General features: G+C 58.4%; 1 protein-coding gene across 2 annotated transcripts; it reads right to left on the reverse strand.

The window, feature by feature from the left end:
- On the reverse strand, positions 1-27,042 carry PPM1F (protein phosphatase, Mg2+/Mn2+ dependent 1F). 2 transcript variants are annotated; one of them, XM_045802531.2, is made up of 8 exons: positions 26,969-27,042; positions 20,293-20,537; positions 16,084-16,229; positions 11,191-11,393; positions 10,411-10,599; positions 8,190-8,333; positions 5,395-5,488; positions 1-4,202 (listed from the first exon to the last, which is right to left on the reverse strand). In XM_045802531.2, exons 2-8 carry the CDS (start codon positions 20,487-20,489, stop codon positions 3,850-3,852), a joined length of 1,326 nt encoding a protein of 441 aa, XP_045658487.1. In that variant the 5' UTR covers positions 20,490-20,537; positions 26,969-27,042; the 3' UTR covers positions 1-3,849. The 2 variants fall into 2 exon arrangements, with proteins under 2 accessions (XP_045658487.1, XP_045658486.1); XM_045802530.2 differs by lacking the exon at positions 26,969-27,042 and adding an exon at positions 26,890-26,951.
- Between the last annotated feature and the right edge of the window lie 457 nt (positions 27,043-27,499).

Below are 27,499 nucleotides of genomic sequence, written 5' to 3' on the forward strand. Positions count from 1 at the left end.
CAGGGTTTCAGAACTCGTGGTTTATTGACACGTGAGCACAGTGCCCCCTGGGAGGAGACCTAGTTTCTGGCCCCCTCATCCTGGGACTCATACCTGCAGACAGGGGAGATAGCCATCCCATCTCGGGACAAGACGCCCCTCGCAGAGAACACCCCTCCCAGGAGCCCTGCCGAGACGTGCACAGATAAACCCTTGGCAAGGCTGGCATGGCGCATGAATGGCAAAGCTCGGCGCATTTGGCAAAGCTGCGGAGCCTCAGCGAAAAGCGCAGGCCTCCTGGGGCTGCCTCTCTCGGGCTACAGGCAGAACCGAACCCAAATCAGCTTATTTTGCACAGGCCCAGCAGGATTCCATTGCGCCCCTGTCAGGGCCAGGCCGAGGGACCGCCGGCGCGGTACCCCAGGCCCCGGGAATACTGCTGAGGTAGCCGGGCCACCTGTGCCCGGGACTCCGAACTGGCAGTGCGTGGGAAGGGGTGAGGGCTGAGTGCTGGCTGGGGAGGGGAGGAGGAGAGAGGGCTGCGGCCCAAGACGGGCTCGGGACCTCAGAGAGCCTGTGTGCCTCCAGTGGGGCCTGCCCCCATCACTGTCCCCCCTAAAGCACACCCCTTTCCTCGTCCTGGGTGCTGAGGACAAGCTGGGTCAGGGCGAGCCCGGCTGTGCCCTGCCCCTCTCCATGCCCCTCTGCCTCACACCTGCGGAGGGAGGGAGCTGAGCCTGTCTGCTTGCCCCACCCCTGCTGGCTTGGAATCAGCTCTACCACAGGGCCTGCTCTGGGAGCTTTCGGTTCCATATGCGGGGCTAGCATCTACGGCTCCATTCTTTTCCAGCCCACTTAACTGTAAGAATAGACACTAATAATACTTAATCACCCCTCCCTGCTAGCAGTTGGGGAGGGCTCCCGCGGCACTGGCAGCAGCTCCCCAGGCTTGCCCCGGGGAGCCCCGAACCTCCGGCATCACAGATTCAGCGCAACCCTGCGCCCTAGAGAGGAGACACCGAGGCCCAGGAAGGCTCCATGACTTGGCTCAGCTCATACAACGAGCTAGTGGCAAAGCTAGGATTTGAGAAGGGGATCGAGGCTTCCAGACCTGGGGGCCCGGTTAGGGGCCTTTATGGGGCTGTGGTCTGAAGAGGAGGTGGGCCAGGGCTTTCAGAGGCTGAAGACGCCCAGTGGTTCCCAGTCCAGCCCCGGGCAAGAGGAAAGAGACCTCTATGCCTAGGTGCTTGCACAGAGCTGGTGTCCGTGCAGGAGGAACAGGGGCCCCCTCACCCCAAGGCAAGGGTGAGCGGCACCAGACCACGGAAGCCTCTGCCAGAGGGGGGTGGTCACTGGGACAAGCCTGGAGAGATCTCCTGGTAGAGCCTTGAGCCAGGGCATGAATCAGGCCGCTACATGGTGAGATCCAGGCTCCACGGGTGAAGCCCCACTCTTGGTGGCAATCACGGAATCAGACTGGCAAAGAAAGAACAACAGAAGTCCACGTCTCCTCCCTCTGCTAAGCTCACGCCCAGGGGCAGCCAGGCCGGCAGTGAAGGGCTGGGCCACATGCTGCCTCTTGCCAGCCCTGTGCTGGGAAGGGCCAAAGAGGGGGCTTCGGACCCCCAGAAAGCAGCGGGGCCTTCAGATTAAGTGGGGCAATACCAGGTCATTGTTGGCTCCCACCAAACCTCTGAACTGTGGTGACCATTTCCATAATGAGCCTCGGGTGTGGCACCGCCCCCATCACCTGAGCTTCTTCGGCCCCACCAGGGGGTGAAGGGTAACCGCTGAGCCTGCGGGGGGCATCTCCCACTGCCCCACTGCCTGCCCTGACCTGCCTCCCTCCCTTTCTGCTGCAGGGTCCACTTGCCTGGGTGGGGGGCGGGGGGGCTTCCCTGGGGTGACGAGGGCCACCGAGGCTCCCACTACCCACCGCGGCTCCCACTACCCACCGCCTCTTCGGCAGGGCCCCCCTTGGTGCACTGGGATCAGGGTCCTCTCTGTCCTCTCCTAGCTGGGGCCTGGTGCCAAGCTTCTCCTGCTGCCCACCTCCCAGTGACATTCTCCAGAAGCCTCAGCTAAGCCACCCACTGGTGTTCTCAGACCTGGAGGCCTGAGTCCTTCCCCCAGGGACCCCTCTCTCTGGGCCCTTGGCCTCCGCCTGGACTCTACACCCAGCCCTGCCACTTCCAACTGGACACCCATGCCATATCCGCCTCACTGGATCGGAGTAGCCCGAGTCACCCAAGTTTCGTGGCTCCCGAGCCTCCCCTGCCCAGAGCATGCCAGGGAATGTAGAGCTCTCCCCCAGGTGTTGGGCTGTGGGCAGAGCAAGGTGACAGAGGGGGCCAGCCGTGGCAGGCGGGAGACAGGAGGAAGGGTTCTGGGGGCCATGGGGCAGGTAGGCAGGATAGGCTCCAAACAGCCTAAGCCCCCCCTCCCTCCCGCCCCGCGCTGCTTTGGGACTCGCCAGGGCCTCTAAGTGTGTTTCCCAACGAAACCAATTTGATTACTAACACAAGACCTTCTAGGACATTCCAGTCAAATGAGGAGCCCGCTTCATGGCGCTCACTCCGTCCCTCAGCCTGGGCACCAGCCAGAGACATGAGCAGCAGGGCCAAGGTGTGGAGGGAGGCTGGTGGGGCCCGGGTCACCCCGAACTCTCAGAGCCCTGAGGTCTGGCCCAGGCCACACAGCACAGCCTATGCTCTTAGGGGCTGCTTTGCTAAGTGTCAGCAGCAAATGGAATCACAAGAGGCGGAAAGAACTCATCCGGGAAGAATTCTAGCCAAAATCATGCCACTATAACAAAATAAATCCTGCTTTTGTAAAAACGGAAACATGCCTAGTAGAGTCCGTCCCAGTCCGAACCCGTCCCAGGTTCTAGCCTTTACCTAAAGCTGTTTAAGGCACTTGAATGGCTTATTAACACCACCTGGAAAAGTTTTTGTTTCAATCCTGATTTAGGAAAAAAAATTCAGTAATACTGCAAAAGAAGTTTCTTCTAAAAAAAAATATCAATACTTAAGTTTCCTAAGAATAAAATAAATGCTAAGCTCTGCTTAAGTTATGTGACACAAGGTCAACTTGGCACTGACGAAACAAGGACAAAAACCTGAAATACTGCTTCTGAGTCAGACTTCCCTGGGGGAAAAAAAAGACCACAAACAAAAAACACACGTGTCATTTCTCTGACCTTCCCCTCCCTGGGTGTGTGCGGGCTGGGAGGGGACCACTGGGGAGGCTGGGGCCTCGAGCGCCCACCGCAGACCAGATTCCTGGTGCTCCCTCCTTCCCAACGGGGCCGCTCTTCCCGCTCGGGGAAGTCGGCTTGGCAGGCCAGGACCAGCCAGGCGCATCTACAGAGAGGAGTCCTCCCTGGCCGCAGCTGGGAGGACTCAATGAGAAACCTGTGCTGGACATCCAGGCTACACTTGGAAATGTCCATCGCCCCTGGGTCCGCCCGGGGCCTCACATGCAGCACCCAGCTGCCCCATGCGTGTGCCTGGCATCTTTGGTCTGGCTGAGGGCCTGTGCCTGTGGCCTCTGGTCCTGCCCCTACCCAATGGGCCTGGGAGAAGAGCTGCTCCACTTCCCAGGTCATCTTCTCTTTGGTGAGGTCTCTTCCCTAGGCCTCCTTCGGGGATCTGGGCCATCCCACCGCCTGCGCGAACAGGGCATAAATAACAACCCCCCCAACCAGTGCAGTTCCACAGCCACCAGGATGGACTGATGCAAGCAGCACAGGGGACTCGGGGCCCTGGGAAAGCACTGTGAGGGGGGCACCCGCCTGCCCACCGCCGCCAGTCAGGTCCTAAGGCATCTGAGGGGGAGGGGCATGGGGTGGGGGCAGGGGGCCTGCACCTCCTAGCTTCTCTGGGGAGTGTTGGTCTCTGGCTCTGAGAGGCCAGAGGGCACATCCCCTGCCCCCTGGGCCCCACCCTTCAGTAGGTCTCGGGGGTCCCTGAGGAAGACCACCATGACCGTGATGTTGTCGTGGGAGCCCCGCTCCCGGGCTGCAGCCACCAGCTCCTCGGCAACCTGCAGCCCGCTGCCCTGCTGCCTGACCAGGTGGCTCTGGACGAGGCCAGCGACCTCGTGGTGGGGGACGACATCGAAGAAGCCATCACAGGCCAGCAGCAGGTAGTCCTCGGAGCCCGTCAGCTCCCGAGAGGCTGAGTCCGCCTCCCCTGACACGTAGGGCTTCTGGAAGACGTCCCCTGGGCATGGGAGAGAAGGGCCTCATGTCAGAGGGCCGGGCTGCCCGCTGCCGAGTGCCATCCCACCAGGCCTGGGCCTCACCGCGGCCACCCTCCTCTGACACCCGTGCCCACTGGTGAAACTGGATAATTTCACGCGGTGCTAAGGGCTCTGAAGAAAACAAGAGAGGGTGATGTGGTAGACTTATTCTGGCCAAGTTAGGGCCCAGCCAGGCCAGAGGTCAGCCCGACAAACAGGCTCTTCCAGGGGAGCTGGGTCCGGAGTCGGAGAGGGGAGATGGCTGAGGTGGAGAACCTCACTCTTCCTTCCTTGTACTCAGGTCTGTAGGTTTTCTCCTCAGGACACTCTCCCTGGGACCCCACATCCAATCCGCTAGCAAGTCCTGTTGGCTCTGTGTTCAAACCTCTACTGGAACCCACCGCCCCCTCCTCATACCTTGCCCAGGCCCGCGGGTCCCCTCCTTCCACTCCTGCCCTCCAAGTGTGCACCAGCCCGAGCCGCTTCCTGACACGCAACTGCCCGGGGTGTCCCCCTCCGTGCAGGAGCCTCTGCTTGGAGAGGCCCACACTGCCGCCTCCCCACGGCGGTGTGTCCGGAGACCCAACGGCGGCCGCAGCAGGGAGAAGGGCTCTAGGGCCGGTGCGAGAGCCCGGGGCGGGAGGGACCGGGGCCTCGCGGAGCTCAGCAGGAACGGAGTGGCAGTGGCGTCTAAGTACCTGGGGGAGAGGTGTGGCTGCCAAGTCCCAGTCTGAGGCCCAGCAGCAGCACGATGCTGAGAAAATAGGATTCCGGAAGAACAGGATTCTTCCTTATTTTTTTTTTCCAAGATGAAGAAAAGAATCAGCATGAATGGGGGGAGGATAATCGATAACCCTCATTTATGCACTATTTGCAAATGACCTTCCAGCACATATAGCAGATATCCAAGGGTCTCCTCGTAGGTTTTTCCGGGCAACCGTTTTTAATGAGGCGATAATCGCATACAACTGAAACGGGGATTATTCGTGTGAGACGAAGTCTCTGAGGTGCTTGCACACGCGCTACCTAAATTCACCAGAGGCCCTTCAGTCTGACTACACGGCGCCACAGACCACACGTGCTTTACCAGCACAGGACGCTGCTGTCCCCAACAGCGGGTGACCCTCGGGCCTCAGACAAGAGGCCTTGGTCTCCCGCCCCTCGCCTCCTTACCGATGGCTCTGGACACGGCCAGGGTCCCGTTGACTCTCCAGCAGTCCATGTGAGACACGAAGCCACCCAGGGCCTCGATGCGCTCCTTCTCGTCCTGTGGGGGACAGCCGGAGTGGGGGCCGGGGCCGGGCGCCCAGCGAGGCTGCGCCAGCGGAGATGCGCTGGCTTCCGAGACCGCGCTGGGAGCCGCAGCCCGCGAAAGACGCCCAGAGGAGGCATCAGGAGAACGGTGAGAAACCATGAAGGAGCCGCACGTCCTCCTCGGAACGCAGCACGGCCCCATCAGCTAGGACGCAGGCGCAGCCAGAGCAGCCACGGCCGCCGACCCCGCTGCCTCCCCTTTCACTCGGGGGTGCTGTCCCCTCCTTGCAGGTCGCTGTGTGTGGCCACCTGGCAGGGCTGGATGAAACCTGAACCAGGCCCTGTCCTTTCTCGAAGTCCCCCGCCCGCCTCCCCCGTGAAGTGAAAGCAGCACTGCCATGTTGGGCACCAGGGGACCGGCTTCCTCAGCTGGGAGCTTCCCATGCCCCACGGGACAGTATCTGCCAGACAGCCCAGTCCCCTCTCTCTGGGACCACAGATGTGGGCCCTTCCACCTGGAGACGGTCTCTATGCACATACAGACCCGCTGCAGGGCGGGAGGGAGGGGGCACACCGATCTCAAAGGCTGGGTCTCCCACGTGGTTCCCTGCGGAGGAGGCGGCAGTGGGACTCGGAAGGTTTGCAGGAGCCCTGAGCTGCCTGCACGGCTCCCTCTGGGCCTGAGAACCCACTGTGGTGTGAGCAGTGCCAGAAAAAGGCAAAAAGGATCATGAATGGGAAGGGAAGAAGGAGGAAGGAATAAGCAGGTGGAGGGGGAAGAGAGACCCAGAAGGGTCTGGGGAGAGGCAGGTGGATATGCTGGCTGGCTGGCTGGCCGTGCTCTTTGCCATGGTGCCACATGGCAGGGCTCAGGCAGTGCTCTGGAAAGGCTGCCCGGAAAAGTCCCCGCTGGGTCATCAGAGGTGGCGCAGGACAGCAAGCCTGCAGGGATGTGGGCGGGCAGGAAGAGGCCAGGCACCCGGAGCAGAGGCTCGCATCTAGTCCTGACTTAGACCACATCTCACCTGACTGCCCATCTCAGGGTAGGACGGTCTGCCAGGGAGCAGATGCCAAATGCCCCAGTGCTGCGGTGACAGTGGAGGGACACAGGACAGCTGCCATTTCTCAGCTGTGTACTCTGGGCAGGTCACTAAACCTTTCTGAGCCTCAGTCCTCTCCTCTATACGATGGGGAAAGCGTATGTAGGAGGTGAGGCCAAGGAATGCTGTCATTCCTAGCTGTTTTGGTGATCAGTGCCTGACACTCCCTGCAATGCCTTCCAAATCTAGAAACCACAAAAGGATAGCTCCTTTCAGTTACATAAAAACCAACGTGTCTACACGGCAAAAGCCCATCAACATAGACAAAGCAGGGGGCTATTCGCAAATCGCCCTGCAGACAAGGAGCTGACCCACAAATTGATAAGAACTATAGCAATGAGGGGCGCCTGGGTGGCACAGCGGTTAAGCGTCTGCCTTCGGCTCAGGGCGTGATCCCGGCGTTATGGGATCGAGCCCCACATCAGGCTCCTCTGCTGTGAGCCTGCTTCTTCCTCTCCCACTCCCCCTGCTTGTGTTCTCTCTCTTGCTGGCTGTCTCTGTCTCTGTCAAATAAATAAATAAAATCTTAAAAAAAAAAAAAAAAAAAAAGAACTATAGCAATGAGCCAAGGACAAGAAGGAAGGGCTCTCCAAAAAGGCAATGGAAATGATCTCCAGTGTTTGAGAAGACGCTCGGCCTCAGTCCGTAAGACAAACGCAAACCCAACAGCCACCTGCCTTCCTCTCAGACTGGCAAGAGCCTGCGGGTCTGTGGGACCATGGGCAAAGGGACTCCAGTGGACACACAGCCCGAGGGGAGCAGTGCAGCAACCATGCCAGGACTGCCATCGCGAACATTCCAGCCCCTCCGTCCCACTTCTAGGAGTCTGCTCTGTTGATGTGCTGGACCCTGAGCAATGAAATACTGTACTAAGTTATCCGTTGCTGTCCTGTTTTTAGCATGAAGAGACTGAGGGAGTCGCCACGTCCACAGACAGAACTGGGGAAGAATGGAGCTCCAAGGAGCCCCACGGAAGGGTGGGGACACTTCCTGTGCTACGTGGAATGCCGTGGAAGGCCCATCCATGTGGCAAAAGCCAAGCGGGGACAGGGCACACGGGCATTCCCCAGCATGCGAACTCCCTGCTTTCCCACTTCAGGAGACAGACAGACTGGACACCTGTGCGATGTGGTCCATGAAGGAAGGTCATCCTTGTGTCCAGGTGAGGACCCCAAGGCTCAGACAGTTGAGCGGCCTCAGGATCCCTGCGAGCCTCTATCCAACGAAGCCCCAAACCTGGTTCCTTCTGACCCTGGCTCAGCATCACCTCCTCACTGGAGCCCTCTCCCCCCACAGCCCAGGTAGCCGGCCGCCTCTGGCCCACATGCACAAAGGTTAAGACCCTGCCCTCTGACCCCACTTCCTGGGCTGCCTCCTGGGTGAGAAGGGCTCACTTGGGACTCTTGGCTATTAACGCCCCAAGCTTTAGGGGACCCCCCCCAACCCCTGGCCACTCGAGTCACAAGGACCCTCCCTCTGGAGGAACACCAGGAGCTCCCTAGGAAGGTGGTCCAGGGCCCGTTATTCGTCGCCCACCTGACCATCCGCTATCTTGCGCGGTGCAGCATGACGGGGGCTGGGGCTGTCCCAGGCAGAGAGGGAGGGGGCCCTTACCTGTCGCTCAGGTCTGTGCGGTTCCATCAGCTTCACCACCTGTCCCTGCTGCACCAGGATGACCTGGGAGTCCCCGAGCCAGGCGACGTGCAGGGTCTTTCCGGCGATAAGCGCACACACCCCCGTGGTGCCGCTCTGCAGCCGCTGCAGGGAGAGGGGAGCAGGTCGGCCGGCTGCTGTCCAGACTGACCGACTCCTGGAACAGTACTCAGCCAGGCAAAAGGAACGGACTGCTGAAGCACGCAAGGGCACAAGGAGTCTCCTGAGGGTTCCGCTGTGTGGCGGGAGAGCACAGCCCGTGTGGTCCCGTTTGCACACAACTCGAGAGAGCACGGGCTCTATCACCGGTAACGTCTGAAAGCAGACGAGCGCTTGTCCGAGCGCTTGTCCGGGGAGCACGGGGGCAGGAGGGTGGGGTAACGAAGGACAGAAGACACTCTCCGGGGGAGGTGGATACGTCTGTTACTGTGGTGAGGGTTACACAGCTGCAGACAGAGGCCAAAACCTACCCCACTGCACATGTCACTTGTTATTGAACCAACCGTACACTGTACACTTGGGATGCGTGCAATTTTCTCAATGAAGCTACCTTAAAATAATAGGACCCTAATTGGAATAGCTGCTTCAGAGTATCGTCACTCTGGGAGGTGGCCCGGGGTGACCGTGGCCACGGGGCCTGAGGCATGTCAGTTTTTCACCGGGCTCCCGCTTGACAGTTCTAGATGCTATATGGTTTTCTGTTAAGAGGCAAAGTCTGGCTTTGCTGACTTCCGCTGAGGTCTGTGCTCAGAGCATCTGATGACAGTGTACCCCCTTCCAAGTCTCCCGCTGAGACATGTCAACGGGGGCAGGTCCTCTGAGCTCTCTGGGCCTCAGTTTCCTGATGTCTAAAATGGACACAATTTTAGTAGCTACCTCGCAGGGCTGCGGGGAGGGCCCCACGAAAGTTCTGCAGGTGAGGTTCAGTGGGTGTAAGTTCACAGAGGAGGGGTCGGGTGCGCTCTTTCAGAAACAAGTGCCTGCTCCCTACTTGGCTACGATTCCCGAGGAAGGAACATGCCTGGCGGGCACCAGCAGCCTGCCAAGACCCTGCCTGGGTGAGCAAGGGGAAGGGGGGCCGTGTATTAATCACGGGTTTTATTTTCTATATTTTCTTCTTTAAAAAAAATTTTTTTTAAGATTTTTAAAAATTTTAAGTAATCTCTACACACAATATGGGGCTCGAACTCACAACGCTGAGATCAAGAGTCTCACGGGCTTCCAACGGAGCCAGCCGGGCGCTCCTATTTTCTCACGCTCTGACAAACTGGGGTGCTTGCTAATCGTGGAGAGAGTGCCCCTCCCAGGATGGGTCGATCACTAAAGATAGCAAATGTCTCCCCCAAGCACACAAACTTCATGCACGAGCCAGCCGGTCTGAACGCATGTCCTCAGCCCCGCGTCTGCCTCTCGTGCCCGCTCTTCCCCCTGGCCTGGATGGCTGGGGCAGCCCCGGTAGCCCAGAGCCCACCCAGGTTACTCAAACTATCCCATCCTCCACTTGCCCGGACGCCTGCGCTGCCTCGGCCTGCTGTGCCCAGGCCTCCGGGTGAGGCCACCGGGAAGGCTCCACCATGCGGTGCTGGCTCCCTGTGCCTCTGGACCAAGCCTGGGGCCTCCTCTTGGGCACTGGAAGTAATAAAACTCCTCTGCCAAGGGGGCCTCTGTGCCTGTCATCTTGCCACACCGGATCAAAACAGAGTCCCTGGGGCGCCTGGGGGGCTTAGTCGTTAAGCGTCTGCCTTCAGCCCAGGGCATGATCCTAGGGTCCTGGGATCAAGCTCCACATCGGGCTCCCTGCCCCAGTGGGAGCCTGCTTCTCCCTCTCCCACTCCCCCTGCTTGTGTTCCCTCTCTCACTGGCTGTGTCTCTCTGTCAAATAAATAAATAAAATCTTTAAAAAAAAAAAAAAAAAAACACAGAGTCCCCCGCGCATCCAACAGGCTGCCCCCTGTGCGGCCGGCACCCCCCTGTGTGGCCAGCACCCCCACCAGAGTGGGGCAGGCCTCACGCTGCTTCTGCACAGATGTACAGCCAGCCTCCCACTACCGTAAGAATGAAGTCACATGATGACCGGCAGAGTTCAGCGGGGACCTTGTGACACCACCAAGGGCTCCGTTTCTCTCCCTCTGCCCGCCGAGCCTCTCCGGTGGAACGGCTGCTGGCCCACACTGGCTCTCACCTCTCGCTTGGCTTTCCAGAGAAACATCTCATCGGTGCGCCGGAAGGCTTCTCTGAGGGCTCGGGCGGGGTCCTCGGGCAGCTCGGGCTGGCGGGCCACGTTGGCGTGCACGTGCACGGCCGCGTACCGAGCAGCGTCCACGCCGCCGTGACCGTCGAACACAGCGAAGTAGGCTCGGTCCACGGGGTCCTGGTGGCGAGTGCAGTGGGAGTCACACCGACCTCGCCCTGACCCGGGCTGTCACCTAAGGCTCCGGTCTGGGGGGGTGGGGCCCGGACGCTGATTGGGGTGGGTCTAGAAGAATCAGCATGGCCTTGGCCATCAGCTAGGTCACCCTGACTCAAGCACTTGGGAGCAGCAACGCTTGGAAAAGGACAAGCCTCCAGAGCCTCAGTTCACCTTCTGGAAGGAGTTGCTGGAGCATAAAATGAGGGAAGATGTACCGGGCAGCTCCCGGGGCCTGAGACAAAGCAGGGCTTGCAACCATGAGGCGAATGCGACGCCTGGGGCCTCCCCTTCTAACAGGCTCAAGCAGATCATTCGCTTTCCTCAGTCCCTTAGCTGGGAAAGCAAGGTGGCGGATGGCTGCTCTGGCCCGTGGGTCGGGCCTCCGCGAACCCTGCGAGGCGCTTGGCCTCACCCCCGTCAGAGGACAGCTACAGGCATCACTCCTGTCTTGGCTCTGCTCGGAACCGCGGGGGCCCCTGCCCCCTACACACGGCCTCCTGAGCTGTTCTGACTGGGGCCCGGGGGGAGGAGCACTGGAGGCCGAGCACTCACGGACAGGCCAAAGAGCTGGTTGAAGGCGGGCAGGCACACGTGCCGGTCCTCCATCTTGCGGCGGGTATTCCGGATGGCGTGCACGGAGACCAGCCACTGCCGCTGAGGGACCCGCGCGGTCAAGGGCACCTGCTTCTGCCACTGGCTGCACACTTCCCAGAGCCGGTTAAAGAAACTTCGCGCCAGGTCCCTGGCATCCAGCACTGATGGGCGTGACAGAGGACTGTTAGGGAAGCACCGACGCGGGCCAGCTGGGCTCCGCTCGCTCTGCCTGCCCCCTTCCCCGCAGCCCCTGCAGCTCTCCAGACAGCGCCCACCACAAGCCCGTGAGCCCCGGGGCCTTCTGAGCACCCCAGCCTGGTCAACCGTGCGTGACAGCCTGTGTCGGGCTGGGCAGTATGGACAGGAAGGAGCCTCCCGTCCTACACTGAGCAACTCCACTCATGGGAGTCCACCCCAAGGAAACAGCCAGAAACACAAAGATAATTTCAGGACGAAGTATAAAATCATTTATAATTGCACATTAATTAGAAGCAATATATATCCAGTGACAGAGTAAATTATGGTCTATTCTCTTGATGAAGAATTAAGCTGCTATTAAACATGATTTTCACAACTAAACACACAACTGCCACACGGCCCAGCAACTGCACCCCTGGGCATTTATCCCAGAGAAATTAAGACGGCGTGTGCACAAAGCCCTGTGTGCCCCGGCGTTCACAGTGACTCCACCTGTAACAGGCAGAACCTGGAAATGGCCCAGACGGTTTTCAACCCAAGAGCGGGTAAATCATGCCACGGAATACTACTCTGGGAAGGGAGGGAGGGAGGAAGGAAGGAGGGAAAGGAAGAAGGAAGGGAGGACAGGAGGGAGGAAGAGAGGAAGGACGGGAGAAGGGAAGGAAGGTGCTCCTGGCGTGGTACAGAAACCCAGATAAATCTCCAGAGAATGATGCGGAGTGAAAACAGCTTATGCCCAAGTTACGTACTCTATGATTCCATTTATAGGCATTCTTGAAATAGAGAGGATTAAGGGTTGTCAGGGTGGGACAGGAGCAGGGTGGCCACAAAGGAGGGATCCTTGCAGGATGAAACTCCTCTGTGTCTTGACTTGATCTTGACTGTGTCGAGATCCTGGCCGTGAGGGTTTACTACAGTTTTTAAGACATTACCATCGGGGGAAACTGGGTAAAGGACGCACGGGATCCCTCTGTGTTATTTCTTACAACAGCATGGAAGCCTATGGTTATGTCTGAGTTTAATGGAAAAAAATTAAAGGGTAAAACAAAAATGGACTTCTGAAGAGCGCGTGAGCATGTAAAATGCTTATGTCATGGTGTTAAGGAAAAACGCTAAGAAAAAAAAATGTCACAAGAAAAAGGAGAACAGAAAATCCCACACACGCTTTGATCACGAGATCTGAAGAGGCCTTCAGCCGCTTGGACCAGAAAATGAAAGGCGGGAGAGCATACGAACAGAATGTCAGCAGTGGGTCTGCAGGTGGCGGTTCCACAGGGGATGTTTTTGCTCAAGAATACTTTTTTGGTGTTTTCTCAATTTTCCATGACAAGCTTTAGCCCCAGGTGATGGGTTAAAAATATGTCCACAAATTCTTTGATGCTTGATTGGGAGCCCAGTTCCCTCCCCTTGAGCGTGGGCCTTAGAGACCTGCTCCTAATAAACAGAATCAACTAGAAGTGACCACGAGCTGCTTCCTAAGAGGCGCTGTGGCTCCGACCTGGCGCGCCCTCTCTCCCTCCCTGTCTGTCTCTGTCTCTCTGGTGAATCACCGGCCCCGAGGGAAGCAGCTGCCACGGCGTGAGGACACTCAAGCAGCCCCGTGGAGGGTCCACACGGGGAGGGACTGAGGCCTCTTGCCAACAGCCAAGTGACCGAATCCCTTGGAAATGGAACCTCCGCCCCACGTCCACAAGCTCAGGACCGTGATCTCATGAGAGACCCTGGGCCAGAACCACCAGCTCACCGGCTCCCAAATTCCAGACCCACAGACACTATGGGATAACAAATGTTTGTTTTAAGCCGCTCAATTTTGGGGGGAATTTGTTACGCAACAACAGGTAACAGCCCCTACAACACACACAGACACACATGCCCCCAATCCTACCTAAACATGCCTTCTAAAGGAAAGCTTCACAAGGAGCTAGCAAGGAACAGGTCCCAAGGAATTCTCAGGTGGCGTGCCTCAGAGGCTCGGGTCATTTCCACACACAAAACCCTCCCGGGACTCTTGCTGGCCCAGGTGCGTGAAGCAGGGACAGGTGAGTCAGGGCCAGTCACCTAGGAGGGGGGTTCAAGGGCAGACTCTGAGGAGAGTCTCGGGCCACACTGGAAGGACTTTGAGTGGGGGAGGTGTTGGAGAAGGACGAGCTCCTGCCCAAAGGTGGAGCCCGCGGAAGAAAAGGAGAGGGGCAGAGGCCAGGGAAGGCAGAGAGGGTCTGTGAGCACCAGAGGCCACGGAAGCCATGTCTGAGGGAATCCACACATCAGGGCGGGGGTGGGGTGTCTAGAATTGGCCACTGCCACCACACCCAGGACACAGGCGCCATTCAGGTATTTGGCAAGAAGTGGGAGACCAGCCGGGCTGGCCTGAGGGGCTGTGGCTGCAGGAAGGCTCAGCTCCAGGAAGACAGGTCCACACGCGATTGGCCCAGTGAAGGCCCTGCCAACAAGCCAGAGACCCCTCGTTCAGCTGGACTGCACAGCGCTGCCTCCTAGCCTCCCCCTCCTCTCCTCTCTGGACGGCTGTGCGAAGATCATGACCCGAGCTGAAGGCAGATGCTTAACTGCTCAGCCACCCAGGTGTCCCTGGGCTCTGCTTGTATTAGGCCTGAAGCGCCCAGGGAGGCACCGGGCGCCGTGTACTCTCTTGCTTTAGGTTTTGCTACCATTTCCGTCTACACTTTTGAACTTGAATTTCAGCTTGAGCAAAGGCAATTACCACTGACAATGATAAGCAATGGATAAGCAGAGGGAGAATCGGCTGGCTCACTGACTCCTGATGCCTCTGGCAGGAGACGCCTGCTTTCCCGGCTGAGGGCCTCATCCTGGTGCCCACAGGACCAGCTCACTGGAGAGGGGCCGGCTGGTGTTTCCACATGACCCAGCCACAGAGAGGTCTTAGCAGTGGTGCTTATAACACCCGCCGTGAAGCCAATTTTGCAAGAAGGGCTTCAGGATGATAGATTTTACTGTGTTCTGCTCCAGTGACAGGGAGAGCTGATCAAGGCTGCGAGCCCAGGCTTGCACGGAGGGCGGGGGCAGGCTGTGATTTCCTCCTCCCTGGGGCCCTCCCCCCCTTCCCTGGCCTACAGGGGCCCCCAGGTGTAGGGCTCTGCGGGTATCAGCCACCACCAGGGGCCTTCCCGCCAGCAGGTGGCGCTGGTTTCCCGCTGGGACTCTGGGGTGGGGCACTCCCTTTGTGGGGCTTTGCAGAGGACAATGGCTGCCAGTCACTGTGGGCTGCTGTCTCCCGCACCTTCCAGGCAGGAATGCGAGGCCCTGCTGGGATGGAATGTGGGCAGGGAGCCACGGAAAAGGCAGGGGACACGGATGAGAACTCAGCATGTGCTGAAGCCAGGCGTGGGTTTGTCTTCTTGCTCCCCTGTCTGTTCCTTGCTTTGCCCTCACCGCTCGCACTCATGCTAAGCTTAAAGTAACATAGATAACAAGTATGGGACAAGACGGAAGTAATCATATACAATATATAAATGGCCCAAATCGACAAATTATAGTCCCCCCGGATCCTCGATTTCGCTTTTCCATGGTTTCGGGTACAGGCAGTCAACTGTGGCCTGGAAATGGGATCATCAGAAGGGATTGTCAGAGGGTCACAGTAGTCCAGCGCTACACTGTAATGCCTACGTCACTCACCTCACTTCATCTTACCACGGAGGCATTTTACCATCTCGCATCATGATCAGAAGGGTGAGTACACACTAAGATATTTAGAGAGAGAGAGGACCACCTTCGTATAACTTATTACAGTATATCGTTATAACTGTTGTATTTTAGTATCAGTTATCGTTAATCTCTTACTGTGCTTAGTTTATAAATTAAAGTTTATCATAGGTGTGCGTGGATAGGAAAAAATGCAGTGTATAGAGAGTTTGGTAGGACCTGCGGTTTCAGGCATCCCCTGGGGTCTTAAAACGTATGCCCCTCGGATGAGGGGGGTATTAGGAAAGTGAAAGAAAGACATGTAAGGTTCACTGCCCATTTCCCCGGCTGTGCGGGGGGCTTGGGGCGCGCCCCGCTAACCAGCACCCCCGGAAGAGGCCGACCACAGGCCCCCTCGGCCCCTCCCCGAGCCAGCTCTCACAGGCGCCGTGGAGTCTCCACCTGTCGGGTCCCGAGTTGGAAGAGCCCGGGCAACAGGCCCAAGCGCTGGCATTTTCTACCAGCTGGACCCTGAGGCCACCCCCGGGAGCCGGGCGCACGTCACCCTCCGGACTCCCACGCCGCCCTGGGGCAGTGTCGGCTGAGGCGGAGCAAGTGGGCGACGGAGCTGCCACCTCAGCTTCCTCCCACGTAGAATGGGAAAAGCATTATTCATCTCCTGGGCGGCTCTGCAGCTCAGTGAGATGGCGCCTGCACCCCCCCCCCCCACCTGGGGCTGCAGCGGGCGCTGTCTCTGCATCCGGCTCGGCCGCACCGTCGGGAGCACGCGTGGGCGCTGCCCTTCCGCGGCCCTCGGCCACGTGCTGCCCACCACCACCCTTCCACCGGCAAATGGGAACGGCAGTGGCGCCCAGGTGAGCCCTGACATCCCCTGAACTGGCACTCCCCCCCCTCCACCCCCCTGCCCCGTCCCTTGTCTGGCGGGTGAGTGTGTCGCCTGCTAAGCCTCCGGGCCAGACAGGGAAGAGAACTCACAGGTCACAGGGGCCTTCTCTTCCTCGTCATCATCTTCCTCCTCCTCCTCCTGCCTGGGCAACTTCCTGAATTCAGAAAGGTCCGTCTGTAGCAGCTGGGAAACCGCCTCGTGGGCCAGAGATGAGGCAAGTGGTGGCGGGGCGCTCCTGGGGACAGGGACAAGGAGTGAGGCGGAGCGGGCGCCTCAGCAGAAGCTCGTACCCCAGTGCATCCCCGAACGATCCAGATGGAGACCTCCTCTCCACTCAGGGAGGCGCCACAACGTGCAGCAGCAAGGAACTGCTCGGCCTCTGGGCCTCGGGGAGCTGGGTGGGACATCCACTCGATGCCATTTCCCAGGCCCTGAGCTACACCAGACATGGCTCCCTTTGGGGGCTGGGGGCTGGTGGGGGGAGAAGATGTGTCTGCGGGGCCCTGTGCCCGGGCTGCACAAACCGCCCAACGTCCAGCCTGATGACGGCTCCTGGTCACCAACACCAGCTGGGGCTCTCCAGAGTTTCAGGGGTCTTATGAGTTGAATTGTGTCCCTCAAAGTTCCTATGTTGAAGTTCTAGCTGCCAGTGCCTCAGAATGGGACCTTATTTAGAAGGACACAATTAGTTACAATGAGGTCGTAGAAGAGTGGGGGGGGGGTGTCCCCGATCCAGGAACACTGGTGTCCTTATAAAAAGGGGACCTCCAGACACAGATGCACACAGGGGGAGCGCTCCGTGAAGATGAAGGCAGCAGCTGGGGTGATGAGCCAGAAATCACCAGAAGGAACCAGCCCTACCAATGCCCTGATCTTGGACTTCCAGCCTCCAAAACTCTGAGACGATACATTTTTGTGTGTAGGCTGCTCGGCCTGTGGTGCTTCCCATACCACATCCACGGAGAGCCTTCCCTGGCTCCTCTGCGCTAAGGGTCCATTCCTCCGCTGCCCCTGTACCTCTAGGTGCACCTGACCCCGCACCTGCCTCCCCCCCAGTGGGAACCTTTCACAGGCCAGCCCTCGCGTGTCTGTCCCTGAGGGCTGGGGGCGCACGCCCAGGGTAGCCAGGGATTCTCTGCTGGGGAGACACACCTAGCTTTTCCCTGAGGGCAAGGACCTCCCAACAGCCAGGCAAATGGGTCACTTCCCTTTGGGGGCTGGGCGTCCACAGTGTGTCTATAGATGGTCTTAGGAATCTACAGGGATGAATCTGTGATTTTTTAAAATGAGAGGGTGACTCAGGGGAGAGGCCTCTGGACCTGCCTTTGAAAAACCACCAGCCAAGACATGAGAAATGAGTTCCCCTGCCATTTGGGGATTTCCTGCTAATCACTGGGTTTTCCTTTTTCACAGCAGGGAGAAGGGGCACTGTTCTCTCTGCTCCTGGGGAGGTAGTGATGTGGCTTCCTGCAGGCCTGCAAAGGCCACCGGGGCAGGGAAGCAGCTTCCGGCCCTGGGGACACAGACAATGCCTGGCCTCAGGCCATAGGCCTCGCTTCCTAGATGTGTCCTCCCTCCCCATCCAGGGGATCCCCCCCACCCCCCACACACCCTCCAAGCACTCAGGCCCTGCAGCAGTCAGGGCTCCTAAAGACTCCAGAAGATGCCACAGTGAACAGAAGGTGTGTGCAAGGCCCAGGTACCCAAGAAACACTCTAGTTCCACCTGCTTTGGGGTTTTCAAGTTTGCAGCCTAGCAGCCGAGATGAAAATGCAGAGGAATAATTATAGCGTAAGGTGTGCACTGCTCGGGGACCTGAGACGGGACACAGAACCGCTGACAAGGGGGAAGACAGGCTGTAAATCACTGTACCCTTGAACTTGGTGATCTGACTTCCCAACAGTCTCAGGAAGGACACCATTTACAATCTGAGAAAATGCCATGCACCCTATGCTTGGGGCCCCTTGCGCCCAGGGGCCTACACGTCAGCCGCAGAGATGGGAAGCAGAGGGACAGGAGCCACCAGGAAGCTGCCAGGAACGTCTGTGGGGCTGCTCCTGACAGTCGGACACAGAGTCGACAGCGTGTGATCACACGTGTGAACACCATGTCTGCACAGGGAAGAAGTACTAGAAGAGAGCAAGAATAAATTCATCGAGATGAGTAGAAAACACATGACTTTAAAATATGTTTTAAAGGTGTTTTCAGATGGATCCGTTAGGGAGCTGACAGGAGCCATGACCCTTGGCCTCTCCCTCATGGCTAATGGTCTCAGGCCTGCTCTGCCATCCCGCTAATTAACGGGGGGGGGGGGGGTAGGGGCTCAACATCTGAGCCCAGGACCTGCCACCAGGGCCTCATGGGGCTCCACGTCACCTCGAGCAAGTCCTGCTTTTCTCCTACACGTGGCCTAAGACACCTGCCCTCCAACATAAGTAAAAGTCCCTCACCCCAAGGCCCTGCACCCTGCAGACCCCTCTAGTCAGACCCCTGACTTGTCCAGCTCAGGCCCCTCCCTGGGCACGAGGGCCGGTCACCTGCTCCTGCTACTGCCCGGCTACCCTCCTCTTCCTCACCTGCTTCCATCTCCACTGCCGTGGAGCAAAACCAGCCCCACCTTCTGGGATCCTGCCCCTCTGGGCATGTCCCTCCTCTGTGCCCTCTCCTCCCCCCACCAGTGGACTGACTGCTCACCCCCGTGCCTCTCCCAGGCCTGGCCCTATAGCTTCTCCCTCTTCTGACTCTGAGCCACCAGCCTGGGCTCTCCTGCCTCCATCTCCAGGTCACTTCCCCTTCTCCCTGTGCACAGGTCATCTCCGGCACAGCAGGCACAATGCTGGGCGCTTTCATTCTCCCCAGGCTCTGGGCTCACGCAGGAGCAGCACGGGCACCAATCCTCCTGGGCCCGCACTTCCTCCCACCGCCCCTAAAGCCCGCGCAGGAGGCCAAGTGGCTGCTGGTGGGGCCCTGAGGAAGGCGGAGCCCCGGGAGCCCTCCCCTCCCTGCCCCTCCCCCGAATCCAGCAACTCAGGCCTATTCTGTTCCACCAACTCACCTTATGCCACCTGCCTCTAAAATATTTCCTCAATGCAGGACAGAACAGTCCCGTAACAACCTCTGCACATGCCACACCCTAAAGGAACATGGTCACCAGGCATGTCGTCCTGAGGTCTGTGGGGCTGTCAAGATGGACCAGGCCAGCTCACACTGACCTTCACACTCAGGGACCCGGGCTCCCACACTGCATGGGGTAAGAGTCATGAACTCTGCTGGATCCTAGCAAGCAGGCTTTAGGGGGGTGTGCAGGAATCGAGCTGACCTGCCCCGAAAGAAGCATGCTTAGGGACACTAACATGCAGTATGCTGAGGCTGGGGGCGTGGTCCGACTTTAGGGGTGACGCAGTGACTAGGGACTATGGGTCTGGTCCCCGGGGAGGGACGAGGTTCAGAAAGATACTGCATAGGCCGCTAGCCTTTCCTGTCTGTTGCTTTCTCCCTTCAAATCTGCTAAGCCTGCTGTGTCTCATCTCTGTGCCTTAGCTGCCTGGCCCCTGAACAGGGGACACAGCACCACCAACCTCTTGGGTCACCGCGACTAGGGCACACAGCCTGGCCCTGCCCCACCCTGAGGTCTCAGCCAGTCTCTGGACCTCCCTGGATTCTGCCTCCCCATCTGTGAACTGAGACAGAAACAGGATTGACTGCACCTGTATGGGTTGGACTGTGTTCCCCCAAAAGAAGTCCTAACCTTTAGGGGCTCAGAATGTGACCTTATGTGGAATTAGGGTCTTTGCAGGTGTAAGATGAGGTCATAAGGGAGCAGGGTAGGCTCTTGATCTCATAGGACTGGTGTCCCTCCAAGAAGAGAAGAGACCCAGACAGGGAGGGAATGCCACGTGAAGAGAGACGCACAGGGCGGACACTATGTGACAACGAAGGCAGGGCTGCAGGGACGCCTCTACAAGCATCTTCACGTGGATGCTGGCAACACTGGCAGCTGAGAGAAAGGCCTGGAACCAGTTCTCCATAGCCTTTGTTTGAGAGAGCGCGACCCTGCCGACACCTTGATCTCTGACTTCCGGCCTCCAGAACTATGAGATAATCCATGTCTATTGTTCTAAGCTGCCCAGCCTGGGATACTTTGTGACTGCAGCCCTGGGGAAGCTATGCAGCCCCGTCACAGGGAAGTAATTAGGGAGCAGAACCGGCGCAAGGCAGGGCATGTGGGGTGAGCGGCAGCTGCGGTCAAATTCGGCAGGAGGCACGTGTTGTCCCCTCCTGACAGGTCCGCCACCTACCTGCTGCTCAGGAAGCCCATCGCCAGCTCGGCCAGCTCTCCCTCCACCTCCTCCCGGCTCAGCACTGTCCCCGGGAGCTTCCATGGCACAGGGCTCTCTAGACTCAGCGGCGCTGGGAAGTCGCAGAGGAAGGCGTCCAGGAAGCCTGGGATCTCCTCTGCCGGCTGGCTGCTCTGCTGGGGGGCTCCAGAGGCCATGCCCAGAGCATCCCGGGAGGTCTCTGCTGGGATTCCGGGTGGTCTTCCCTGAGGAGAGACGTGAGGGTCAGAAAACACAGGGGGGATCGGTGCCCTCACCCCACAGTGCTGAGTGTGTGGTGCCTTACTTTCTCTCCATCTCGAAGCATCATGCAGCAGGTGCCACACCAAGCCCAGGGCCTCAAGGCAGAAGGGCAGGGTGACTGGCCTTACAGAGTTCAGGGGACCCAAGTAAGGGGGAGCAACAGCCCTGGTCAGTGTCCGGACATGGTTCCAAGAGGGGGCGCTCGGAAGCCCAAGAGAAGTGGCTTCAGGAGACAGAGCTGGGATCAGAGGCCACATGGATGCCCTGAAGGAGAAGTGACAGAGAAGGCAGGCCTGTTCCTGGTAGGGGATGGCTGGCGTGGCCAAAGGCGGGCAGGAGGGGACACTGGGGGCCAGGCCACTGAGGCATTAAAACAGAGCAGGTAAAGCGGTTCAACCTGACCCCTTGACAGCCAGAAGGTGAGGAAGTGATGCCATCACGTCTGTCAGCCTAGTGAGCAGAAGGGATGCCTGTCAAGGGAAGAAAAAGGGCCTGGATGGTGCCGGCGCTGGCCCTGGGATGTTTTGGATGTGGACAAGAGGGGGAGTAGGAAGGGGGCCCAGAGCCTACAGGGCACCCCAGGGCATGGGCAGAAGAGAAGCCAGGAAAGTTGGGGACACCTGTGACATGTTCTCTCCAACAGGAAGACTCCTGGGCCTCGTGAGCCCCGGCTGAAGAAGAGGCACCAGGGACAGCCCAGGCCACTGACCCCACTACTCTGGGAACTGGCTCCCACCTTTCAGGCTCTTCCTCCCCCAACCTCAGGAAGGCCAAGGGCTTACTAGCTGCCAGGCCCTGGGAATTGCCCATAACAACCCTGGGAGCCAGGATGAGCCCCCATTTCACAGATGGGAACACTGAGGCTGGGAGAGGGGCAGCCCTTTGACAGAGAATGGATGATGGGGTCCAGGAGGGATTCTGGAGCCTACACTCATCACCATCCCACCCAGCTCTTCTCCCACGAGGTCTTCACTCACACCTGGCTCCCACTACATCCTCCTCCCCAAGGTGGGCCTCCAGCTCCTCTCCCCCAGCTCAGGACCTCCACGCATTGCTAGCCCACCCACTTCCCTCACCCTGCCCCCCAGGGTTCATGGGCCGGCGAAGGCCTGTCTATCAGACTCCTACATGGCCCAACTGGACTCCCGCCTCTCATGTTCTGCCCTCCAGACCCAAATGGTCCCAGAGCATCTCTCTTCTGTGATACAGCCTCCCCCATTCGCTCTCTAGGCCCCCCTTCCTACCCCACACCCACGTGCGCCACCCCCCGACCACCAATGCTGAGCACAGGCCCTTGTCTTGCCCATTCCCCTCCAGCTGGTGCCTGTTCCATCTGAGCCTTCCCAGGGCTGGGGCACCCCCAGGGCCTCTATAACATCCAGCTGGGAAGTTTGCTTTGGGAGCAGTAACAGATTGACTCGAGGGTCCAATCCCAAGTTGCGGGAGGACAATGTGGGGAGCAGTTTCACTGCCCATCCCCTCCCTGAGGCCTTCCCGGTTCCGATGAGTACAGGCAGGGAGAAGGCATGGGAGAGACTCTTCTGGAATTCCTCATGCCTGCAAACGTTACCAAAGAGAAGCAGTGGACAGGGGTTGGAAATTGGAGGCTGAAGGGACCTGCCACCAAGAGGAGGGGTGACAGCCTGCCCAGCGCCCACTGAAGAGCACCCCCATGGGCACGGCTGCCCTTGTCCAGAGCCACTAACTCAGCACAAGTCTGTGGCAGAATGAAGAGAAAAAACACAAGAAGAGCACAGGCTGAAGGGGAGAGGTGAAGTTAAGTGTCCAATCTGGGAAGCACCTGCGAGGACAAGGGGGGGTAAATGAAAAAAAACAAACCTACAAAACCTCTCTCTTTCAGAGATGTGTCAAAAGTTGACTTTTTAAAGCAGACACAGAAAGAATACAGAAATCAGGGCACTTATGATGGAAGGTTATGGGGACGGATTTAAAATCACTGCTATCCTCCATGTTTACTTACCAGTAGAAGTAAATACAACGCAGCCCCAGGTTATAAAAGGCGAACAGGTAAAAAGATAAAGAGGGCAAAATAAAGAAGCAGAAATCAGGACAACAGCTGGTCGGACAACCGAATCATAACCACAAGGGTAAGACTTCGTGAAATGGGGCGATCAGAAAAGGCTGGGAGCCTCGTGGGGGGTGGTGAGGGTCACCCGGGGAGAAGGCAGGCTGGCAGAGCTGCTGAGTACGGAGAACCAAGCCAGAGAAAAACAAGATGGTGTGAATTTCCCAGCAGGCTCCGACACCCTTCGGCAGAGAGAGAGGCCAAGCCACCTCGTCTGCTTGAGAACAGCGCTGGCCTGTTGCTGAGGGGAGAGAAGCGTGAGCAATGCGGAGCTGCCCTCCAGCAACAGCCGGCGCTCTGGGGTGCAGAACAGGGCGGGGAAACGCCCAGAAACAATCCTCTGCAGGCATGCAATCTTCGGGGAGGTGCGTGTGCTCCTGTGTGAGTGTACGATGAAGACCTGAACGAGAGGAGGGCTGGCTCACTGACCTCCCAGAGTGCACAGGAGGGCCCTGTTTGAGGAACCCTGCCCCCAGAGTAAAGCACAGAATGCAAGACCCTTTGCCTGCGACCTCACTTGCTGGTGGCATGTGCTCGGTGCTTTGGAATGCGGGAACCTCCTTGGGATGCTGTTTTCTGTGCCTGGAGCTCCCCTACAGTCCGCCCCTTTCCCTGGGGGTCAGAGCCCCTCCTCTCCGCATTGCTGCCTCCTTGCTCTGCCCTGTGACCGCTGCCAGAGTTGGGCACAGGCCGGGACAGCAGCCCGTGACACGACTGCTGAGTAGGGTCGGGGGAGGGGGGGCGAGGGGAGGGGGAGGCAGGCGGCGCGGGCGTGACAGTGCTTGTGTGCACGCTTGGCCTGCATCTGCCGGGGTGCGGGCTGCCCTGTTCTCGGGGCCTGCGCCAGCTGCCCTCCTTCGCTAGACAGGCGGGTGGCCCAGAGCCATCTTGCCCGCTGAGGACCAACCGGGCTTGTTTCTGCAGCAGCAGGCTGAGGCGAGGGGCAAGGGGAGCAACCAGGACACGGCTTTCCTTCTCTGGAGCCCAGCTGGGGTAAAGACAAGAGTAAGTGCCTTCCTTGCCCTTCGTTTGTTCAACGAACTCTGAATCTGTGACATAGGCCACACAGAGAGGAGCAAAACAGTCCCAGGCTCCTGGGGCCTACAGATAACAGCAGGAAGAGGACAGGACGGAGGGATTCCCAAGGCAAAGGGGGGTCCTCCCGAGACAGCCCTAGTGCCAGGAGGGGCAGGGGGCTGTGCCGTGGTCCTGAGCTCTTGCTGGACCAATGGGGGCGGACAGGGGCTTGGGGACAGAAAGCAGGATAAGGTGGTGGGAGATGAGGCAGGGTGTCCAGGCGGATACAGTGCTCTGGGGTTCTGGGGAGGGGGACTTGCCTGAGTCCGGGGGTGGGCAGGGGAGGAACAGTGGGCTGCCAGCCCCCTTGTCACCTGCCTCCACCAGATGGGCCAAACGTGGCCCGGGTCCTCCCGGCTCCCAGAACGATGCTGCTGTGCACTGGGCATCATGTCAGCCATGCAGTCAGCTCACACCCGCCAGGGGCCCCCGACTGCCGACTGCCGGCACCAACAGCACTCCTCCGGCCTCTCCTCTTTCCACCTCCCAGCAACCTGTTGTCACTATCCCCAGGTGGGGGTCATGACAGGTGGGGACTGCGGGGGGGGGGGGACAGCAAAAGAACCAAGCAACTCGTTCAAAGTCCCTCGGTGGGGTTCACACCGGAAACTCAGACTGTGGAGCCTGGCTCCACGCTGCCACGGAAACCCCACCCACCCCTCACTGGTCACCAGCCTGGGGGATTCAGTCTCTCCTGCCCTCTTCTTTCACTTCCATGCCCCTCACCTCCGTGCTCCTGTGCCTTGCCTCGTGGCATTCCATTTTGCCCCACCCCACCCCCGCACCTCTGAGCCAAGCCCTGCTGTACAGTCACACCTTTGGGGTCCAGCACACTGTCTTCCATGTGCTAGATCCCAAAGAAAAAAATATTTATTTTCCTCTAGCTTATCAGTTTTGATTCATAAGCTCAACCAACGCATATCTGTACAACTGCCTTTTTCTTGATTTTTAAAAAAAGATTTATTTATTTGAGAGAGAGAGAGAGCACGAATGGCTGGAGGGGCAGAGGGAGAGAGAGAATCCTCAAGCAGCCTCCCTTAGCGCAGAGCTCAACCTAGGGCTGATCCCAGGACCCTGAGATCATGACCCGAGCCGAAATCCGGAGTTGGCCGCTTAATTGACTGAGCCACTCAGGCTCCCCAACTGCCCTTTTCTAGATGGTATGGACAAAATACTTGCTGAAAGTCCTGCTTGACTTCAGAACCCAGGAGTAAAGCAAAAGACAGCAATCCTGAAGAAAGGAAACTGCATCATCGTTACAACAGTATTGCCTTTCTTACTAAAAAGGTTTCTGTAAATGGAGAATCTTCTTTATTCACAAGTAACCATGGGGAAGAATATGGTGTCAATTTTCCAGATCTTTGACTACACATGTATCTTTTTTCTTTTTAAAAAATGTATGGTAAAATACGCATGACATGCAATTTATCGTGCTGCCCATTTTCCTGTCTCCAGTTCTGTGGCATTAAGTACATTCACACTGTTGTGCACCCACCACCTTCTACAGGCTTGACTTTCTCACTAGAGGCCCCACTCCTGAGTCAGGAAGCCCACCCGTCCTCTCAGGTACCAGCCCAGCCCTCTGCATGGCAGCTGGCAAGTGTGATGGTGGAGGGAAGACGCTGGCTGCCTTCTGCCACTGCCAGTGGGTGGTGTGGGCTGAGATAAGCAGCCTGAGGCCTGGCACCTTCAAAGAGGAAGTTAAGATATTCTGTGGAGAACAGTGATCCGAGGGAGAAAGGTTTTAAAGACAGGGATGGCCTCAGGAAATATCTCAAAGGAATTCTACAAATGAAACTCTGTGGAGGTTTACAGCTTTCAAAGTGGTATTCAAAGGCGTATTTGTTTTGTTACTTCTTGCACAACTATTCTGAGAAGTACATGCTGTTAGGCCACGTTGCAGATGAAGAAACAGGCTCGGGGAGGGTAAGCCACCAGCCTAAGGTCACACAGGTAGGAAATGGCAAAGCCGGACTCACATGAGGCCTTCTGATGCCTTTTGTCACTTCCAGCTTGGTTATAGAAAGAAAAGAGTGAGATCTGACAACAGGCCAGAAGTGAGGGGCGCCTGGGTGGCTCAGTCAGTTGAGCGACCAACTCTTCGTTTCAGCCGGGTCGTGATCTCGGGGTTATGAGATCGAGCCCGGTGTGGAGCCCTGCATAGGGCTCCGTGCTCAGCAGGGAGTCTGCTGGGGTTTCTCTCTCCCTCTCCCTCCCTCGCTCGCTCTCTTTCTCTCTCTGAAATACATAAATCTTAAAAAAAAAAAAGAAAAAAAGAAAAGAAAAAGAAAAAAGGCCAGAAGTGTGCTAGAGATGACCTCAGAGTGTTGGCCTTACATTCTATCTCCCATGGTGGGAGTACAGCTCGGCCCACAGAACCTGCCCCAGGAAATACCATGAGGACATGTGTCACTCGGCCCATGTCCTGGGGGGCGGAAGACTGTGGGGGAGGAGTCCATCACCATCAAATAGTACTGGCTATGTGTTAGGCCCTGCATTAAAATCTCTACAATCAGGTGCCATTTCTCCAACGGCACAGAGGTTAAGAGGCTTGCCTGGGGTCACAGGGCTGCCAGTGGTGGAGTCCATCACCTCCTTGCCTGAGATTTCTATCTCACACACCTAGGGCCGAAAGTGCAGCAGCCCAAGCATAGCATTCGCTTTCACTAAAACACTGGCTTTTCACTAAACCACTTGGACAAGGGCCATGGGTCGGGGCAGGCCATGGGGTAAGGGCACGTGGGCAGAGATGTGGACCGGCAAAGGGGCAGGGGCTGGTAGGTAGGGGTCAGGCAGTGGGCCCAGCCCGGATGCTCCTAAGAACAGGAGCTCGGCCACGGGCAAATGGGGGCACGTCACCCCTCAGCATCCACTCTGCTTCACCGCCCTCCGTTCCCACCTGGCCTTCGGCTTGGCCACACCCCCGCCGGCCCCTGGCCCCCTGAGGTCTGCACCCTTGCCTCTCTGGCCCTCCAATTCTCTGCCTCGGGTTCCTCAGGTCTTCAATTGCTCCCTCCGCTCTTCAGCCCCCCACTCGGCCCCTGAACCCCTTGCGTCTTCCCATCTCGGCCTCCCTGCCTCCCCAGCCCCCCTATTCCGCACCCTCCGGTTCCTCAGCGCCCCGTTTCACCCTATACGCCTCAGGTTCCCACCTGAGCCTCACTCCAGCGCGGTCAGCCCACCGGTCCCATGCCCCGGGCTTCCTCACCCCCGGGACCCCCAGGGCCTCACCTGCTACTCCGCCACTCCGGGCCGCGCGAGCCACTCCCGGCCGGCCCCGCCCACTTCCCGTCCCCCGCCGCCGCGGGCTCCGCGCAGGCGCATTCCCCCCGCGGGCGGGTGGGGTCGGGCCTCTGCTGCCCCCTGGCGGCCTCGCGGCCCTTTCATTACAGGCGGAGAAGAGCTGCGCTCCACCCAAAGGGTCGCGCAGCGAGGCGGCCCACATCCTGGGTTCTGGAGCAAAACGCGCGATCACTGGCGAATTGCTTCTCTTCTGGAGCCTTGTGTGGTTGGGCAGATGCGGAAAGCAATCCCTACCTCACAGCGCCCAGACATTAAGCAACATGTGCTGTGGGACAGCTGGTGAGTGGCAGAGCTGGGATGCAGACCCAGACTGCCCCAGGGCCGGTGGGCCATCAGGCGAGGAGGCACAGTGCCTGTGGCCCAGCACACTTTTAGCGGTTGTGTTAGTTTCTTATTGCTGCTATGACAATTACCACAAACTTACACAAATTTTTTACAATTCTGGAGGTCAGAAGCCTG

This window comes from Ursus americanus, chromosome 30 (assembly GCF_024610735.1).
Source record: "Ursus americanus isolate L20-20 chromosome 30, mUrsAme1.1.p, whole genome shotgun sequence".
NCBI classification, from domain to species: domain Eukaryota; kingdom Metazoa; phylum Chordata; class Mammalia; order Carnivora; family Ursidae; genus Ursus; species Ursus americanus.